This window comes from Zalophus californianus, chromosome 1 (assembly GCF_009762305.2).
Source record: "Zalophus californianus isolate mZalCal1 chromosome 1, mZalCal1.pri.v2, whole genome shotgun sequence".
NCBI lineage: Eukaryota > Metazoa > Chordata > Mammalia > Carnivora > Otariidae > Zalophus > Zalophus californianus.
The window spans coordinates 18,079,128-18,095,042 of record NC_045595.1 but is presented as its reverse complement, the minus strand read 5'-3'; the positions used below and the strand labels follow the sequence as shown (position 1 = coordinate 18,095,042).

The window sequence follows — 15,915 nt, the reverse complement described above, 5'->3', positions numbered from 1 at the left end:
GCCCTGAGCTAACAGAGACGATGGTTCTAAAAGCCAAAAGCAATCCTGACTTATCATATGAATTTGGGGGTCACTGTGATCTGATGTCACCAGCCAGGCTTTGCTAATTAGGCTATTGATGATGCCCAGGTACATCCAGAGGAGGTAAGGGAGACAAGTTAATTTGTCTTTGTCTGGTGGCTGGAGCTGGGCTTCTCTGGCATTGTCCCATCTGGCAGTCACAGAGTTCTGCCGTATGTCCCACCTTGCCGCAACTGCACAGAGACCCTTGGACTTTGGCTTTAGCGCCATCACTCTGCATAAGGGGGGTGAGGGGACAGGGACCCACCCCCATCTGGGAATGGGCGTGGCCAGCCCAGCAGGAAGCTGAAGATTTGGGCGTTTAAGGAAGGGTACTTTATTCCTGGGAAGACATTTCTGGATGACCAGAAAGGAATTATAATCAAGTAAAAACAAAAAAACATTGTTTAGAGATGAAAATTGTGTGCCCTCTGCTTAGAAATATTAATTCAGTGTTCTGCCTGCCCCCTCACGCGGCAGGCTGTCTTTATTTAATCTCTCTGGTTTGAAGAAGGCCACATATGTGTTTCTTGAAGCTCTTCTTGGCAGCACCCTGTCCTTGAGATAATTCTGCAACCTCAGCCTTTGCCTGGAAGCCCCTATGATTGCATTTGCATTCCAGCCAAATGACAGCCATTCCCATGGGTCAGCATCACTTTTACAGTCCGTGCTTCTGGATAATATGCCCTTTGAAACAGCTTCCATTTTAAAATGGAAAGTTTTGGTTCCTTGATGTTAGTGGTGGTAGATTCTTCTACTCCTTTGGTTGTTCAATAGGTGTTAAGTCAAATAGGAAGCCCCAGGAGACATATTTGTGAAGGGAGCAGAGCAGATGGTGAGTAACTCCCTCCTGGCTGGCACTTCCTTTTTACGATGCACTTTGAAATGCCACCTGTTCCTGATATATCTCTTCTCTCCCTGATGGGGGTAAGCGTGGGGGAAAGACTGGGGCCCTCCTCAGTAATTTCTCTGTCACAGACAGCATTAAGTAGAGAAGCCAGACAGCAGGTGTTAAAACAACCAGCCGGTGATAACAGCCTCACCCAGGCACAAAGAAGAGTATAACTGGGTTAAAGGTGAGGGGCAGACAGTGGGATGTTGCAAGAAGCCTATTAGAAGCAACAGTAGCACCATTTCTGCTGTAAGGTCATACCATCTCCACCCACAGTTCTTTCCCTACAGTTCTTTTGAGGCTGGAACCCCCTATGCCCTTTCTAACCTTCCCATGGGTTCATTCTTATTTCTTTCTCCCCATGTCACTCAATGTTTAGTGGGCAGGGATTTTTACCCCCACTTTCAGATGTGCAAGCCAATGCTCAGACAGGGTAAGTTGATCTGCCAAGATCATTGGCAGATTGATAATAGAGTGCAGGTAACAGAGTGATGTCTGGGTGTCCACAGGCCTGAAGAAAGGCTTGTGAAACTATCAGAGGCTGTCCTGGGGCTGCTTGATCCAAGCTCCAGGAGGCCTGTCTGTACTACAGGGTCAAAGTCTGGCCACTGGCCTGTGAGTCAGGCCACAGGTAGCGTAGTCCCAGTAGGCACTGGGAAAGCCCCAGGGCCAGGTGTTCCCTGAGGGCTCTCTTTTCTGCTTTTTCTGCTCTGGTGAGCATATAGGCCTGTGGCTCTCCAGCCAGGCTCTCCCTTGCTTCCCAGGTTCTGTCCTTGCCTTGAGGGGTCTCTGAGGCAGGCCCAAGGTCCGCTGCAGAAACTGACACTTTCTTGGGACACAGTGTCCTGGGGAAGGGGTGGCTCACAGGTGCAGAAACAGGTGGCCTGGGAATTAACTGCTCCCTGGGGCATGGATGCTTGTTAAAATAGAGCAGACTTCCTGGACCAAAGGCAGTAGCCACATGAGGGAGGCATTATAGAGGCTGAAGGACAGCTTGGGTGATGACAGAGAAAACATAGCACACTTCCCCAAGCCTTCCTGTCCAAGAGGCTCATAAACACTTCTAAGGCAAAACAGAAACTGAGGGGGGTAGATACTAAATGAGCTGGAAGACTGGACCAGAGGGGCTGGGATGCAGGGGTGGTCAGATGATCAACAGGTTCCAGGAGACAGGTAGGGGACTGGAGTGGCTGAGAGCTCCCCTTTAGGCAGAGAAGAGGGAGGTGTTGCTGCTTGGGCTGAGTCCACTCCCACACCCCCATTAGGCAGAGAGTATCACAGGGCAGAAGGCATATAAACTGGGAGGTGTGGGCCAAGAGAGGGCTTCCAGAGAAGTCTGGGGAGTTTGGGTGTTTTCCTTCTTCCTGGAAAGAGAAAAAAAACCTTTAAAATAATAAACCTATCAAGAGTACATGAAATCCACTGTTTTATTGGAAATAGTAGTTGGGGTACTCTACCCATGTTCATTTTCACCAGACCCACTGCTCTTGGGCTAAACATGTGCCCCACCTGTGTTACTGTGATCCATAGTTGTAAACATCTCTGAGAATTGGCCCCGTTGTGTTCATGTCTGCCCGTGGTTGGTGGTGTGGCAGTCTGTGTAAGATTTGACTGCCTGCTGGGTAGTGACTCCTAGGACTGGCGCTTGGAGCTGAGCACCTGTCAGTGCTCTGGGGCCTCCTCTTCTCTGCTACAGTCTCTATATTTCTCTTGCTTTTGAGGGTCTCTGTTTCTGCCTTTTTCCCCACCATCACTTACTGTTGGCAGCTGTTTTCCAGTTACCTGCTGCCCGTGGGTTTGGTTGCCATGGTAACCTCTAGTGGTAGAGCTGGACAGGCTTGAATGAAGGCACCTCCTAGAGGGTAAGGGTAGAAGATGTGGGATTCAGGGCCCTGGTATTCTCTCTTGCTCTAAGGTACTCTTCTATGGCCAGCTCAACTGGGCATTCATGGAAGGCCCTTGGGACTCCACTTGCAACAGAAGGGCTTCCCAGAAGGGGCAGGGATGGATCCCTACTCTTGGACCAGGACTAGGGAGGGGAGCCACATAGGGCCTGGAGGCTGGCTGTCCGTCCTTACTCTCATGGTGGTCTGTGGAGACAGGTAAGGAACAGCTATGGGGTTCCTGCTTTCTGTGGCCCTCATTCCCTCCACGTCCAAAGATGCTCTTTGAATGTCGTGTTTGCTGGATGTCGTGTTTGCTGGATGGATGGATGGCCAAGCCTTGGGGCAATTGACAGCAAACCAGTCTACTCCTGGCAGAGGCTGATGGAGGTTTCTAGGAGTGACTGGGAGAACGTGCCCACACCCAGCTCTGTCATCAGCCTAGAGTAGCCTTCCTCTATCTTATTTTGTAATTGAGGTGAGAGTCCTAACCATATAGGCTCCTGTCCCCCTTTAAAACATATAAAACCTGAAGAATGAGCAAGCAAGGGAGTGGAGCTGTGAATTTGCCTTTCCAAAGGGTTGGTTGTAGGATTGTTTGAAGCAGGCAGATCCCCAGGTGTGGTGGGTGCAGTGGGAGTAACACCCAGGTTTTCTGGGTATGGGCTGATTCCTAGAAAACTTGGAAGGGTTGGTCTACTCAAGAGCAGATGAACCCTGCCCCATTAGCTTCTTACTGCCCATCCTTAGTGAAGTGTTCATAAGCTGAGATCAGAAAAACACTTTAAAGAAAAGGATCCTGAGACAGAGGTCAGGAGAGCAGTTTCACTGACTCCACTTGCTATGTGGAAGCATTCATTCATTCATTCATTCATTCAGTAAACCTTCTCCAACAGTCTGTAGTAAGGAACCGACAGGAAACAAATTGGACACTATCCCTGCTCTCACAAAGTAAATTGCACAAGACTCCCCCCGGGGGCAAGGAACTTGTCCAGGGAGACACTGGTGTTTGGAATCACAGGCTCACCTGGCCTAGAGCGTGGATGGCTTCTGTACCCAGCGGGGATTGCTGCTCCTGTTTCCAGAAACTGTTTCCAGCAGCACTGAACTCCTGGGTGTGTGCCAAGCCAATATGAGAGGTCTTAGTGCTTATTTTAATTAATACTGGGTAATTACCAGGTGGAGCTTAACCATCCCAAATGACTTGGAGGTTCCCAAGCCTACAGCTCGTCACTTTCTGTCTGGGCCCAGCAAGGAGAGGCAGGATTCTGTCCTATGCCCACTGGGACTTTCTTCAGCACTGTGACCCAGGACAATCACCTTTTTCTATTCCGTTTGATCTGGTGTGGGTGAAGGGGGCAACTTGGGAAATAGCCTAGCCTCTCCACTTCACCTATGCCCCCTCCCTAGGGGCAAAGGATAACTGCTTTGTGGTCTGCTCAACACCACCAAACGGTGTGGGCCCAGGGTGGAGTGTGGGAAGAGAAGAGGCCTGCAGAATCCTGGTGGGAGTGCTCAAGAGGAGGAAGAGACCCAGAGGTGGTTCCTGCTCTGCGCCTTATTCCAGTTTCTCAGGGTACATATTTGGCCTAGTGACTCTTCCAGGCTTATTTCTCTGCCTGTGGCTCCCAAATTACTATATCACAGAAACTCCTACCATCTACCACGCCTTTCCCGTCTGACATATCACAGACCTCCTGCCAGACTTCTGAAGGTCCTATTGTCATGCCACCATTCCACCCCGGGACCAGGGTGGTCCTGACTTTTTACCAGCCCTTTGCGCTTGCTGTCCTCTGTGTTCAGATGGCTTTCCTCAAGATTTTCCTGTAGTCGGATCCTGTCCAGGCCTCGGAGTCAGCCTGAATGTCACCCCCTAAAGTGGGTCCTCTTGCTCTCCACGACAGCCGGAACCACACTGAGGTTGTAATGTGCGTGCCAGGCGTCTGGCTATCTGGCTCTAGGCTGTGTCCCTGGAGCCTACCAAGTGCTGGCAAGCAGAAGGCTTTTAGTGAATGTTGAAACAATATGTGAAAGGTCTTCGGGACTAGGTGGGAAGCACTGACGACTCCCTTTAGCGGGCAGATCTCTCATGCCCTCGACTCGACGCGGGACTGCACGGTACCGGCGGGCGGCCCAGCGGCGCACGCGCACTGGGGGCCGGCGGTCGGCGGGGGCGCGCACGCCCGCGACCGCGTGCGTCACAACCCGGGCTTCTGCCCCGCCCGTCCCGCCTGCCCGCTCGTCGGTCCCCGCGGCGGCGGCGGCGGCGGCAGCGGCGGCGGCGGCGGCTGCCCAGTGACAACGGAGGCGGCACCAGGCCGGCCGTAGAAGCTTAGGGTCGTACGGCCCGGAAACGCACACCCGGCCGAAGGGCGGCGCCGCTCGAGGAAGGCCAGAGCCGGGTCGCGCGGGAGGAAACCTCGCGGGCGCCGGGCGAGAGGCCGGCGTGAGGGAGCGCGGAGGCAGTGGCCGCCGCCGGCCCGGACCCGCCTGTTCTCCCGGCCGCCGCCGGCATGAGCCACATCCAGATCCCGCCGGGGCTCACGGAGCTGCTGCAGGGCTACACGGTGGAGGTGCTGCGGCAGCAGCCGCCCGACCTCGTCGACTTCGCGGTGGACTACTTCACCCGCCTGCGCGAGGCCCGCTCGCAACCCGCCAGCCCGCCCGCCGCCCCTCCCTCCGGCTCCCAGGTTCTGGAGCCCTGCCCTGGCCTGGTCGCCGACGCGAAGGCGGACACCGAGTCGGAGGACGACGAAGACCTGGATGGTAGGCAGCGGGCTGGGCCGACGTTCGCGGTGGGGGGACGGAGATGGCGGTACGGGGGTCTCCAGCGGCGGTCTAGAGGGGCTGCGGGGGCCGACCACACTGGGCCGGGACCTTGGAGCTCTCGAGCGGAGTTTGTCGGGGTTCCCCGAGCCGCGGGCGTGAGCCCCGCGTGCGCCACTTCCCGGCTGAGCTCGGCGGTCCTCCGAGCCCTGTAGCGCACCGAGTGAGTTGTCAGATTCAGCCTGGGAGAAAACGTGCGCGCCTTCGGCCCGCGTGGTGGCGCGGAGCCCACGTCGGCCTCGCCTCTGCTGGGGGACCCTTCGCCGGGTTTGGTTCCGAAGACAAGGAGGCTCACATCCACCGACTCGTCTTTAATAACCAGGACGGTAACTTTGTTTGGAAATCATTCATTTTGTGAAAAGTTATGGTGAAAACTTTAAGCATAGGCAAAAGTAGAGAGAGAAGGGTGAAATGAACCCCTATATGTCATCATCCATATTCAACAGTTTAAATATCTGTCACAAATGTTTCATCTCTACTTTTTTTTCTTTGCTCAAGTATTTTGAAGCAGATCCCAGTCAGGTCATTTCACCTCTGCATAACTGGATGTGGATTTCTTAAAATATTCTTAGTATTTCTTGAAATTTCTTAAAGTATTTCTTAAAATGTATGTAATATATATTTCGGCTTCGCTAAAACGATTGGATCAAACGATTGGTGAGGATAAACAGTTACTATCTTGTTTAGCATATAGGGTGCAGGAAAAAAAGACAAGTAACACTTTCTGTATCTGATTTAGGCAAGGTTGTCAAAAAACTCCATTTTCCTTGGTTGCTTCAACATAGGCTTTGTCAATTTAACAATAGAATTATCCTTTTGAGCCGCCAAAATTTAACAAAACAATGAAAACAGATAAAGTTAGAAGACTTAGTGTTATTAGAGCATGTGGGGGGGGAGTAGTTCTGAGTCCAATCCACATTCAGGTCCGTTAGCAAGGAGTTAATTATCCGTCATTGCTGTTGGAGGTTGTAAGCTTCAGGGTTGTGGACAACTTCCCATAGTTTATTCACCGCCAAGAGTAGAAATGGTTCTGTTTTTCTTTGACTTTTTGTCCATTAAATTATGAGATTTTCACCTTAAGCCTAGAAATCAAATTGTTATTTTCCAAATCTCTTGCACAGATTTGTTTTGTGGTCTAAAACAAGTGGTTAAACCTGTTTGATTTCAGATTCACTTATCTTTAAAATGGGGACAGTGACAATGATCTCCCAGGGATAAATGTGTCTCTTAAAGTTTTATTTTTTAGGAGTGACTCCTACATTTGTTTGACTGTCATATCTATAAATCACAAAGCTGTAACCTGCTTTGTGAAAATTTTATGTACACATATTAGTATTTTAGAAATTAGTCCCAGATGAGTAAAATGGAATTTACAGGTTTTGTGTTATGTCTACCTTCTTTGTCATCTTTGATATCTTTTTCAAAATTGAGTTGATTTTGATGAGTTGAGTTCAAAATTAAATCTTTGTAACCCTGTGCTTTATTTTATTGGCATGTAAATATTTGTTGTTTATATCTCTAACGTGGCTGTGCTATGTATAATTATAGAAATCAACACAAGGTGAACTTCTATTTACAGATAATAGACTAAAAATACATTGCACACAATGAGATACCACTTCACACCCGTGAGAATGGCTATTATGAAAAAAATTGCAAGTGTTGGTGAGAATGTAGAGAAGTGGGAGCCCTTGTTCATTGCTGTTGGGAATGTAAATGGTCTGGCTGCTGTGGAAAAACAGTTTGGTGGGTTCCTAAAAAATTAAAGAATTACCTTATGATCAAGCACTTTCACTGCTATGTATATATCCCAAAGAATTGGGGAGTCATATATATTGTTACATGCCAGTGTTCATTGCAGCATTATTTACAATAGCCAAAAGGTAGAAACAATTCATGTCCTATCAGCAGATGAATGGATAAATAAATTGTGGTGTATACATACTATGAAATACTATTCATCCTTTAAAAGGAATGAAATTCTAATACATGCTACACCATGGATGAACCATGAACATATTATGCTAGTGCACTGTGCCAGACACCAAAAGACAAATGTATGATTCTGCTTATATGAGGTACCTAGAATAGGTAAATTTCACAGAGACAGAAAGTAGGATAGAGGTTAGCTGGAGCTGGTAATAGGGTGTTATTGTTTAATGGGTGTAGAGTTTCTGTTTGGGATGATGAAAAAGTTCTGAAATTGGATAGGGGTGATGGTTGCACAACACTGTGGATGTACTTAATGCCATGAGTTGTACACTTAAATGGTTAAAATGGTAAGTTTTGGGGCACCTGGATGGCTCAGTAGGTTAAATGACTGCCCTCGGCTCTGGTCATGATCCTGGAGTCCCGGGGTCAAGTCCCACATCGGGCTCCCTGTTCATTGGGGAGTCTGCTTCTCCCTCTGACCCTCTCCCATCTCATGCTCTCACTCTCTCTCACTATCTCTTAAATAAGTAAAATCTTAAAATGGTAAGTTTTATGTATATTTTATCACAATTTTTAAAAAGACAAATACATTACATATCCAGTGATTAGGAACATTAGGGTAATAAGCCCACAATACCTAAAATAAGAACTAGGATATATAGAGTTGGATCTGTATATAGCAAGGGAGATTTTGTTTAGTATGGCTAACCACCAGTTCAGTTTATAAGATTGTATGCTAGGGGTGCCTCAGTGGCTCAGTCGGTTAAGCGGCTGCCTTCGGCTCGGGTCATGATCCTGGGGTCCTGGGATCGAGCCCCGCATCTGGCTCCCTGCTCAGTGGGGAGCCTGTTTCTCCCTCTCCATCTGCCTGCCACTCTGCCTACTTGTGATTTTTCTCTGGGTGGCTCAGATGGTTAAGCGTCTGCCTTTGGCTCAGGTCATGATCTCGGGGTCCTGGGATTGAGTCCCACATCGGACTCCTTCCTTAACAAGGATCCTGCTTCTCCCTCTGCCTGCCACTTCCCCTGCTTGTACTCTCCCTCTCTGTCTGGCAGATAAATAAATAAAATCCTTTACAAAAAAAAAATAAAAAAAATAAAAAAAATATTAAAAAAAGATTGTATGCTATTTGAAACTCTCAAAGTTACTAGCTGTTATTGGTTATTTTAACAACAGTGTTTCAATGTGAAACGGCACACCAAATATTGTATTGTAATGAGTATTTAACTCTTGGGAAAGCCTGAAGACTTCAGACTTAATAATAAGTTACTGTAACTCTATCCTCACCAGAACAATAAATTGGCATCCAGACTTGATTCACTTCTGTACTTACCATAAAACATTTACATCTGTGGGTCTCCCAGCGCGCGCGCATGCGCGCGCGCACGCACACACACACATGGAATACAGTTCACATACTATATAATTCACCCATTTAAAGTGTTTAATTCAGTGGTTTTTTTCCCCCAATGGTTTTATTAAAATCACAGATATGTGCAACCATCACCACAACCAATTTTAGAATAATCAATTTTCATCACCCCCAAAACAACCTCATACCCTAGCCATCAATGCCAACACCCGCATTCCCCTCTAATGTGCTTTCTGTCTGTAGATTTGTCTATTGTGGACATTTCATATAAATGGAATCATACAGTGTATGGTCTTTTGCTCTTGGCTTTTGCTTAGCATCATGTTTTCAAAGTTCATCAGTATTGTAGCATATATTAATATGTTACTCCTTTTTGTTGCTGAATACTATTCCATTGTATGGATATACCACATTTTGTTTATCGAGTCATCAGTTGATGGACATTTAGGTTGTTTTCACTTTTTAGCTATTATGAATAATGGTGCTTTGAATATTCATGTGTACAAGTTTTCATGTAGATCTATGTTTTTGTTTCTCTTTGGTATATATATGTAGGGGTAGAATTGTTTGACCGTGTGGTAACTCTCTGTTTAACCTTTTTTTTGTTTAAAGATTTTATTTATTTATTTGACAGAGACACAGCAAGAGAGGGAACACAAGCAGGGGGAATGGGAGAGGGAGAAGCAAGCTTCCCGTGGAGCAGGGAGCCTGATGTGGGGCTTGATCCCAGGACCCTGGGATCATGACCTGAGCCGAAGGCAGACGCTTAACGACTGAGCCACCCAGGCACCCCTATGTTTAACTTTTTGAGTAACTGCCAGATTGCTTTCCAAAAGTGGCTGCACCATTTTACATTCTAACCAGCTGTGTATTAAGGGTTCTAGGGGCACCTGGGTCGTTCAGTTGGTTAAAAACCTGACTCTTTTTTTTTTTAGAGTTTTTTTTTTAAAGACTTTTTATTTATTTATTTGACACAGAGAGAGAGATAGTGAGAGAGGGAACATAAGCAGGGGGAGTGGGAGAGGGAGAAGCAGGCCCTCCGCTGAGCAGGGAGCCCGATGCGGGGCTCGATCCCAGGACCCTGGGATCATGACCTGAGCTGAAGGCAGCCTCTTAACTGACTGAGCCCCCCAGGCGCCCTTAAACACCTGACTCTTGATTTCAGCTCTTGATCTTGGGGTTGAGTTCAAGCTCTGTGTTGGGCTCAATGCTGGGTATGGAGCCTACTTAAAAAAAACAAAACAAAAACCCAAAACCCCCCTCAATTCTGTCCCACTGATCTTTGTATCTGTGTGCCCTCACTATTACGCTGTCTTGATTACTGTAGGTTTGTAGTAATTTTGGAATCAACAAGTATGAGTTCTCCAACTTTGTTCTTTTTCAAAATTGTTTTGGCTTTTGGGGTTCCTTGAATTTCCAAATGAATTTTAGGGTTAGTTTGTCAATATCTGCAAGGAGGGCAGCTGGGATTTTGATAGATTGCACTGAATTTGTAGATTAATTTGGAGAGTATTACCATCTTAACATTATTAAGTCATCTGGTCTATGAATATAGGATGTCTTTCCATTTGTTTAGATCTTCTTTAATTAAAGAAGATCTTCTAAATTAAAGAATAACACTTTTTTGTAGTTTTCAGATACGGGTTTTACACATCTTTTGTTAAATTTATTCCTAAGTAATTCCTTTTGATGCTATTGTAAATGGAATTGTTTTCTAACTTTCATTTTCAGATTGCTCATTGCAAGTGTATAGAAATAGTTAATTTTTTAAAATATTGATCTTGTATCTTGCAACCTTGCTGAACTTATTATTCTAGTAGTTTTTTTTAGTGGATTCCTTAGGAATTTTCCCCAGCAGTTTTTACTGCACAGTATATACCACATAACATAGGAGTTGGTCCAGACAGCATTAGCAGAATTTTTTTGGAACTGCTTAATAATAATATTCCTGTAGTTCACATAGTTGGATCTCTCAGCGGGATTTTGACACTGTTGAACCACCCTCTTCTGAAATTCTCTCCCTCTTGGCATTTGTGTTTTCATTCCCCTGGCTCTCCATCCAGCAGTTGGCTTCCTCTCTGCCCTTTAAATGATGGTTCATGATCTCCAGAATTTAGTTTGTTACCTTTTCTGCTTCAGAGCAACTCTCTTCCTGAGGTTTTTTACTGCCTTGAACCCGGACCTGCAAAATCAAAACTATCACTTCAAAACTTTCTCTGATGGTACACATACCTGTTTATGCTAATTTTGCCAGCTGGTTATCTCTCATTCATCTCTCAAACTCATATGCCTGAAATTGATGTTGTTAGCTTATTTGTCACACTGTGTGTTTCCTCTAAGTTTTTAAGTAATAAACCTAGGAATCAGTCTTTCTCTGTGTCTCTCACTCTCTCATTTTATTCTCTGGGCTCTCTCATCTTGTCCTTCCCCACTGTCCCTGTCTTGAGATTGGCTTTTATTGCTTCTCAGCTAGCTGTATGCAGCTGAGCATCTGTGGGCCTCCCACTCATCTCTCCTCCACCCCATCCATTCGCTACACCATCACTAAAATCACCCTTCTCCCACCCCTCCTTTTTAAATTGTGGTAAGATATACACCAAGCATCTTTCTTTGGCTCAGGTCATGATCCTGGGGTCCTGGAATCCAGCCCCTTGTTAGGCTCCCTGCTCAGCAGGGAGTCTGCTTCTCCCTTTCCCTTTCCCTCTCCCCCTCTCCCTGCTCATGCTCTCTCTCTCTCAAATAAATTAATAAAATCTTTAAAAAACATAAAGTGGGCATCCATGTCTTCTTCTTGATCTGGGGAGAACATTTTCAGTCTTTCAGAGAGAGAGGGAGAGAGAGAGGGCGAGGGCACAAGCAGGATGGGAAGAGGCAGAGGGAGAAGCAGACTCCCTGCTGAGCAGGGAGCCTGATGTGGTTCTTGATCCCAGGACCCTGAGATCATGACCTGAGCCAAAGGCAGACTCTTAACTGACTGAGCCACCAACCACCCAGGCACCCTGAGGAAATTCCCTTTAATTCCTAGTTATTGAGTGATTTTATCACGAAAGGGTGTTGAATTTTGTCAAATGCTTTTTGTGCATCAATTGAAATGATCATGTGGCTTTTTCCCTTTATTCTTTTAATATGGTATATTACACTGATTTTTGTATGTTGAATCACCCTTGCATTCTTGGGATAAATACCACTCAGTCATGGTGTAAGGTATAATCCTTTTAATATGCTGCTGGATGTAGTTTCCTGGTATTTTGTTGTCATAATGATTTTTGCTGCATTTTGTAAATTAAGTGAATATATATACTTAATTATTTTCCTTTTAGGTTGCCTCCAGTTGTTTGCTTGTATGAGTTATGTATATAGGTTTTTTTTCTTTTTTTTAAATTTTATTTATTTATTTGAGAGAATGAGAGAGAGAGAGAGAGAGAGTTGGGTCAGAGGGAGAAGGAGACTCCCTGCTGAGCAGGGAGCCCGACGCGGGACTCGATCCCGGGACTCCAGGATCATGACCTGAGCCGAAGGCAGCCGCCTAACCAACTGAGCCACCCAGGCGCCCTGTATATAGGTTTTTAAAAAAATAATTGATAATTTATTTTTTATTTTTTTCTTAAGATTTTATTTATTTGAGAGAGAGAGTGAGAGTGAGCGAGAGCACAAGCAGGGGGAGCTGCAGAGGGAGAGGGAGAAGCAGGCTCCCCACTGAACAGGGAGCCTGACCTAGGACCCTGGGGTCAAGACCTGAAGTGAAAGCAGACATTTAGCCAGCTGAACCACCCAGGCACCCCAGCAATTGTTAATTTATGGAAGTAGTTAATTTAAGTATCTGCAGTGGTGACTTCAACCTTGATTCCTGGCTCAATGCTGACAGAAGTAATCTGTTTAACAATCTCAGAACTGTGCAACTCAGTGAGTTGCTTATGGATCCTCATCTGAAAAAGATCCCATCTTAGTACCTTCACCACAAGGAGTTTGTTTGTTTGTTTGTTTGTTTGTTTCTAGAGGGGTGGTTGGAGCAGAGGGAGAGAGAGAGAGAGAGAATCTTAAGTAGGCTCTATGCCCATTGTGGAGCACAACATGGGACTTGATCTCACAACCCTGAGGTCATGATCTGAGCCCATATCAAGACCTGGATGCTTAACCAACTGAGCCACCCAGATGCCCCAAGGAGTTTTCTAAGTACTGATTCTCAGAGTCTTGTTAGGCACCTCCTGGTCCTTTCATTTTGAGATTCTTTTCCTTTGTCCTCTCATCAAGTCAGCATATACTGGAGGAGATGCATAGGGCAAGGTATATGGGAAGGGGCACAGAGCTTCCATGCCCTCTCTGAGCTACTACCCTCCCAGACCTCAGTGTGTTCAACTTGGAAGCTCTGAACCCATTTATTTAGAGTTTTTCTGGAAGTTCTGTTATGTGGGCATGATTGATTAAATCATTGGTTATTGGTGTTGAGCTCAATTCCCAGCCCTTCTCCCCAAGTTCCAATCACCTGGTTGGTTCCTCTGGTAACCAGCCCCCATCCTCCTTATTAGCTTAAGCTTAGGTATGGTTGAAAGGGGCTTATTAGGAATAACAAGACACTCTTCTCAGTCACTCAGGAAATTCCTAGGGTTTTAGGAGCTCTGTGCCAGGAACCAGGGCCAGAGACCAAACATGCATTTCTTATTATATCACAATATTACACTCAGAAATGTTAAGATTAATCTTTCTTCCTCCCCTTCCTTTCTTCCTCCCCTTCCTTTCTTCCTCCACTTTCTTCCCCTCCCCTTCCCTCCCTCCCCCCCTTTTTTTTCTTAATTAAGGGGAAGACAGAGTTGGATCTATTGCATGAATTTTATAGGTTTGCAGGGTGGCCAGTTAGAAATAGCAATGGTAATGACAGGCCTGGAACTGGGAGGCAGGTCAAGACTGGAAGAGAGGTGTGAGGAGCCATCAGTGTGGTATGGAAGTAGATGAGGCTCTCCAGGTTGACGAGAATGAGGCTGTGACATGATCCTGGGGACCTCTGACATTCTGGGTTTAAAAGGTATGGATAAATGCCAAGGTTTAAGACTTAGGTTAGGATGGGGATGAGAGTAGTCTCTGTCTCTTCCCCACCCCCACTCTTTACATTCATCCTTTTGTAAGTTCTATGAAATACTGCAATTATTACCTCCAATTATTTAACCCTGTTCTACTAGCTTTGATTCCATATGTTTGATCAGTCTGTTTTGCTTTCTCTTTCTCTTTTTTGTAATTGAGATACAGCACATAAAATTTACCTTTTTAAATAATACAATTCAGTGGTTTTTAGTACATTCACAAAGTTGTGCAACCATCACCGCTATATAATTTCATAGCATTTTCAATACCCCCAAAAGAGCCCCTATACCCGTTATTGTCACTCCTCATCCCTCCCTCTCCTCTCCCCCTGGCAACCAGCAATCTATTTTCTGTCTGTATGGATTTTCTTATTCTGGACACTTCATGTACACAGAATCATATGTGTTCTTTTGCTCCTGGCTTCTTTTACTTAGCATGATGTTTTCAAGGTTATCCATATTATAGCATCTATCAGTACTTCATTCCCTTTTACAGCCAAATGCTATTCCATTATATGAATATATTGCATTCTTTTTTTTTAAGATTTTATTTATTTATTAGAGAGAGAGAATGAGAGAGAGAGAGCACGAGAGGGAAGAGGGTCAGAGGGAGAAGCAGACTCCCCGCCGAGCAGGGAGCCCGATGCGGAACTCGATCCCGGGACTCCAGGACCATGACCTGAGCCAAAGGCAGTGGCTTAACCGACTGAGCCACCCAGGCGCCCTATATTGCATTCTCTTTACCCATTCATCAAATTATCTATTTTGAGTTGTTTCTACTTTTTTTCTTTTTAAAGATTATTTATTTATTTATTTAACAGAGAGAGACACAGCGAGAGAGGGAACACAAGCAGGGGGAGTGGGAGAAGGAGAAGCAGGCTTCCTGCCGAGCAGGGAGCCCAATGTGTGGCTTGATCCCAGGACCCTGGGACCATGACCTGAGTCAAAGGGAGATGCTTAACAACTGAGCCACCCAGGTGCCCCAAGTTGTTTCTACTTTTTGACTGTGACAAATAATGCTACTCTGAACATTTGTGTTAAAAATTTTGTGTGAACATACTTCCCCCCAGTTTTATTGAGATACAAATGACATATAACATTGTATTACTTTAAGGTATGCAGTGTAATGAATTGATACATGATGATTGTGAAATGATTACCACAGTAAATTCAGTTAACATCCATCAGTCACCTCATAGTTAAGTTTTTTTCTTGTGATGAGAACTTTTAAGATTTATGCTTTTAGCAACTTTCAAATATATAATACAGTATTGTTAACTATAGTCCCCATGATGTACATTACATACCCAAATTACATCACATAAAATTTTGTGTGAACACAAGTTTTGAAATGCTCTTGAGTGTATATGTAGGAGCAAACTTGCTGGGTTATATGACAACTCTGTGTTTAACTTTTTGAGGAACTGCCAGACTTTTACAAAGTGGTTGCACAATTTGACATTCCCATTAGGAATGTGTGAGGGTTCCAGTGTCTCCACATCCCCACTAACAATTTGTTATTGTTTTTTTTGGTTGTTACTGTCTTTTAAAAAAAAATATTGGGGCGCCTGGGTGGCTCAGTCATTAAGCATCTGCTTTCGGCTCAGGTCATGATCCCAGGGTCTTGAGATCAAGCCCCATGTTGGGTTCCCTGCTTGGTGGGGAGCCTGCTTCTCCCTCTCCCGCTTACCCTGCTTGTGTTCTCTCTTGTTGTCTCTCTTTGCCAAATAAATAAATAAAATCTAAAAAAAAATTATTGAGTGAAATTCACATAACAAAAAATTCATCATTTTATTTTATTTAAAAAATATTTAATCTCTACATCCAACATGGGGCTCAAACTCACAACCCTGAGATCAAGAGTCGCCCTCTCTT

The 15,915-nt window shown here is 45.4% G+C and overlaps 1 protein-coding gene and 1 long non-coding RNA gene across 3 annotated transcripts in view; one reads left to right on the top strand and one right to left on the bottom strand.

The window, feature by feature from the left end:
* Positions 1-386: 386 nt before the first annotated feature.
* Positions 387-5,038, bottom strand: LOC113916406. Its single transcript, XR_003517922.1, has 4 exons — positions 4,606-5,038; positions 3,863-3,946; positions 2,735-2,807; positions 387-2,316 (listed from the first exon to the last, which is right to left on the bottom strand). It is a non-coding gene; the product is annotated as an uncharacterized LOC113916406 (long non-coding RNA).
* A 13-nt stretch (positions 5,039-5,051) lies between these two features.
* The window catches only part of PRKAR2A (protein kinase cAMP-dependent type II regulatory subunit alpha), a 106,292-nt gene continuing 95,428 nt past the window's right edge, over positions 5,052-15,915 (top strand). The window contains exon 1 of one of the 2 annotated variants that reach the window (XM_027582652.2): positions 5,052-5,601. In XM_027582652.2, the coding sequence (XP_027438453.1) occupies positions 5,349-5,601 (253 nt within the window). In that variant the 5' untranslated portion in view covers positions 5,052-5,348. The remainder of the gene's footprint in view (positions 5,602-15,915) is intronic. The other variant, XM_027582651.2, reaches the window with a different exon arrangement.